At 46.7% G+C, this 3,731-nt stretch overlaps 1 protein-coding gene across 1 annotated transcript in view; it reads right to left on the reverse strand.

Annotated features, from left to right (window-relative positions):
- Positions 1 to 2,108, reverse strand: part of LOC103267394 (extracellular calcium-sensing receptor-like) — a 17,710-nt gene extending 15,602 nt beyond the window's left edge. Inside the window, 2 exon segments of the mRNA XM_008064995.1 lie at positions 1,727 to 1,862; positions 1,952 to 2,108. Coding sequence (XP_008063186.1) covers positions 1,727 to 1,862; positions 1,952 to 2,108 — 293 coding nt within the window.
- Between the last annotated feature and the right edge of the window lie 1,623 nt (positions 2,109 to 3,731).

Here is a 3,731-nt window from a genome sequence, read left to right on the forward strand (position 1 = left end):
TTTTTTTTTATTTTATGTATAGATGAGGTCTTGCCAAGTTGCCCAGGTGGGTCTCAAACCCTCAGGCTCAGGCAATCCACTCACTTCAGCCTCCCAAAGCACTGGGATTACAGGCTGAGCCACCGAGCCCGGTTGTGAGGTGCCATATAGTGATTTAGTGGGGAGGAGAGCTTATTCATTTAAATTAAGTCTTTTTCACATTTATGTACTTAGCCTACACAATTTGTATAGCTGTAAATATTGGGTTAATTCAACCCAGCTAAGTTAAGGTTGGCATCTTTAACATGAGTGGAGATTCTTGGAGAGAAGAACAAGGAAAAACAACATCTGAGTGAGAAGCACACTGGAAAGTGACTTAGACAACAGTGTTCGGACCCCTGGTGGGGGACTTGAATGGGAAATGCATGGCTTGGATAGCTTCAAAGTATTCCAGGATTCAAATTCACGCCCTCAACTTCAGCCTTGGAACTTATCTGCTGGTAGGCCAGTTAGCCAACGTACATACTTCTGAGGTGCATTTCTCTGGAGTAGAAATGTCCAAGACATAGAGGAATTTCTAGAAACTTGAAGGAGTCCCATAAAAGAAAGAAAAAAAGTTCTACAAAGCATGGAAACGGTTATGCCTTATTTTATCTGACAGTGGTTAGAATTTAGAAATAAGAAAGTTAACTAGGGATGTATATGTTTATCTGAAAAACCTGTTTGGGAATGGATTGTTAAGGACTAACTTTGCCAGCTGGGTTATATGTTTTTCATAAAGCTAAACCTGTAGCTTGGGGGTTTTGATATATATTTTGTGCTGAAAAATACAAAAAAAAATTAGCCAGACGTGGTAGCACACGCCTGTAGTTCCAGCTACTTGGAAGGCCGAGGCAGAAGGATAGCCGGAGCCCAGCAGGTCGAGGCTGCGGTGGCCGGGAGCATGCCACTGCACTCCAGTCTGAGTGACACTCCAACTCAAAAAAAAAAAAAAGAACAATGTTTGCATCACTGAAAGAATAAATATGTGAGGTGATAGATATGTTAATAAGCCTGATTTAATTCTTCCATGACGTATACACATCAAAACGCCATATTGTATGCCATAAATGTCTACAATTATTGTTCATCAATTAGAAATATAACCTGGCAATGTCAGGTGATGGCAAAAGTGTGGCATGCCTGGAAATCCCATGCACTCCTGGTGGGAATGTAAAGAGTACCATAACTTTGGGAAATACTAGGGCCATTTTTAAATAAAGGTAGAAATATTGATTTTTTAAAAAATTGTCAAAAGGAAAATGTCAGAAGCTCCTGTCTGCAAAGATTGGTCAGGAATCCCAGGACAGACATCGGCTGGAAGGAGCCCCAGGGCCGAGCATCTCATGAAGAGATGTGCTCATTATGCAAACATGTATTCATTCAACAAACACACCTACCTGGGCCTGGCTCTGTTCTAAGCCCCAAGGAGTGGCTGTGCCCAAGGGAAACAAAAGACCATGTCTCACAGTGGGGTCCATGCAACCTAGACAATGAAGAAGCCACCAGGGTCCACCAAGAAGCCACACACAAGACAGCAAGGACAGAGCAAGGTACTGAGGCAGGGCGTGGGGACAGACTGGCCATGATTCAAATAGACTGGGAGATCCCTAGCCCTCAAGGAGGGATTCTGGGTGACAGCTGCAGCTTAGGGGACGCCTCTGGAGCTGCCTGGCCTGCAGAGCCCCCAGCACCCCAAACCGCTCACCTTGAAGACACCCAGGTGGCAGGAGGCACAGTGAAATCAAACAGGGTGTCATTGAAGTAAAAGATGGAGAAGCTGCCCCCGATTATCACATCCCCTGAACGGTCAAAGCGGGTCCTCTTCCCTGGCAACTGCCAGCCTGTCGAGTGGGAAAAGGCAGCCCCAGAGAGAAAGCCCAGGAGGGCAAAGAGTAGAGAGCGTAGCCACATGCCTGGAAAGGGGGCTGACAGCCAGTGACGCAGCAGCCCCTGTGTGGCTGCTCTGGCATGATGGGGGCTTTTATCTGGAGCTCATGCTTGATCAGGGAGCTTGGGGCTGGGGACACACCTGGAGCTCCGGCATCCAGGCCCTGGGAGAGCAGTGATCCTGAGCTGGGGCTGGGCATGCACCAAGTCCCAGGGCCATTAAAAGTTGTACTTCCTTCTCCTGTGGCTTCCTTGCCTACCCCAAGCCAGGGGAACAGCTCTCAGGCCCCGTCTGTAGACTTTGGGGAGGGACTATTGAGTCCTGACTGTGTCCTCAGGGACCCTGCAGACCCAGGAGCAGCCACGCTTGGGGTCTGCCGGTCACTGTTTCCGGAGAGAGGTCCCGGGAGGGTACAAGAGGCAAAAAAGCCTCCTGAGCCCCTCCTGCCTCACTTGGCATCATTTGGAGATGGGGCACCCCAGAGCTTCAGGTGGCCTTGTGCCAGCACCTCCTGCCAGGGCCACCAGGGCCACCGAGTAGAAGGTCCCAGACAGGGACAAAGTGTGTATAGTCCCATGAGGCAGCTTGAGGGCTGGCTCAGGCTCAGCCAGTGCTTTCCTATGATCAGGGAGGCCAGGTCCAGGCAGGGAGGGAGGCTGGGCTGCAAGTGACTTCCTAGCATAGTGTTCACTGCAGCTCTCTGTGCATGAAGAAAAGATATTCAAAACCATTGGCCATTAAGAACATGCAGATTAAAACCACAGTGAAGGCTGGGTTCGGTGGCTCAGCCTGTAATCCCAGCACTTTGGGAGGCCGAGGCAAAAGGATTGCCTTAGTCCGCGGGTTCGAGACCAGCCCAGGCAACTTGATGAGACCTTTCTATAATAAATAAATAAATAAATAATAGTATTGTTTCTACAATACATAAATAAAAAATAATAATATTGGCTGGGCTCAGTGGCTCAGCCTATAATCCCAGCACTTTGGGAGGCCAAGGCAAGTGGATTGCCTGAGCCTACGGGTTCAAGACCAGCCCAGGCAACTTGACGAGACCTCATCTCTACAATAAATCAAAAATTAGCTGGGCATGGTAGCACATGCCTGTAATTCCAACTACTTGTAAGGCTGAGATGGAAGGACCACCAGAGCCCAGCAGGTCAATGCTGTGGTGGCCGTGAGTGTGTCACTGCGCTCCAGCCTGGGCCACGGAGTGAGATTCCAACTCAAAAAAAAGAATAATAATAAAAAACACAGTGAGGTAGATACTGATTGATATCCACTAAGATGGCTTACTCTAAAACAATTTTTAGGCAAAAAAAAGTGGGGGATTAACATGTGTTGTTGAGGATGTGAAGAAATTGGAACCCCTGTACATTGCTTATGGAAATGTAGATGGTACAGTTCCTGTGGAATACAGTATGGTGGGCCCTCAAAATGCTAAACACACAGTTACTATATGACCCATCAATTCCATGCATCAGTACCTTGCCCAACAGAAATAATAATATGGCCACACAAAACTGGCACATGAATGTGTATAGCAGAATTATTCATAAGAGTCAAAAGTGGGAACAACCCAAAGTGCTTGTCAGTGGATGGATAGATAAATGAAATGAGATCTAGCCATATAATGGAATATTATTCAGCCATAAAAAGGAACAAAACTTTGATACACATACAATGTGGCCGAATCTTGAAAACATCAAGCTAATGAAAGAAGCCAGACAAAAAGGCCACGTATTATGATTCTATTCATATGAAATGTCCAGAATAGACAAATCTATTGAGATAGAAAGTAGACTATCTTCATCTATCTATGTAG

This window comes from Carlito syrichta, unplaced genomic scaffold, assembly GCF_000164805.1.
Source record: "Carlito syrichta isolate Samal-C Ts95f unplaced genomic scaffold, Tarsius_syrichta-2.0.1 Scaffold102301, whole genome shotgun sequence".
NCBI lineage: Eukaryota > Metazoa > Chordata > Mammalia > Primates > Tarsiidae > Carlito > Carlito syrichta.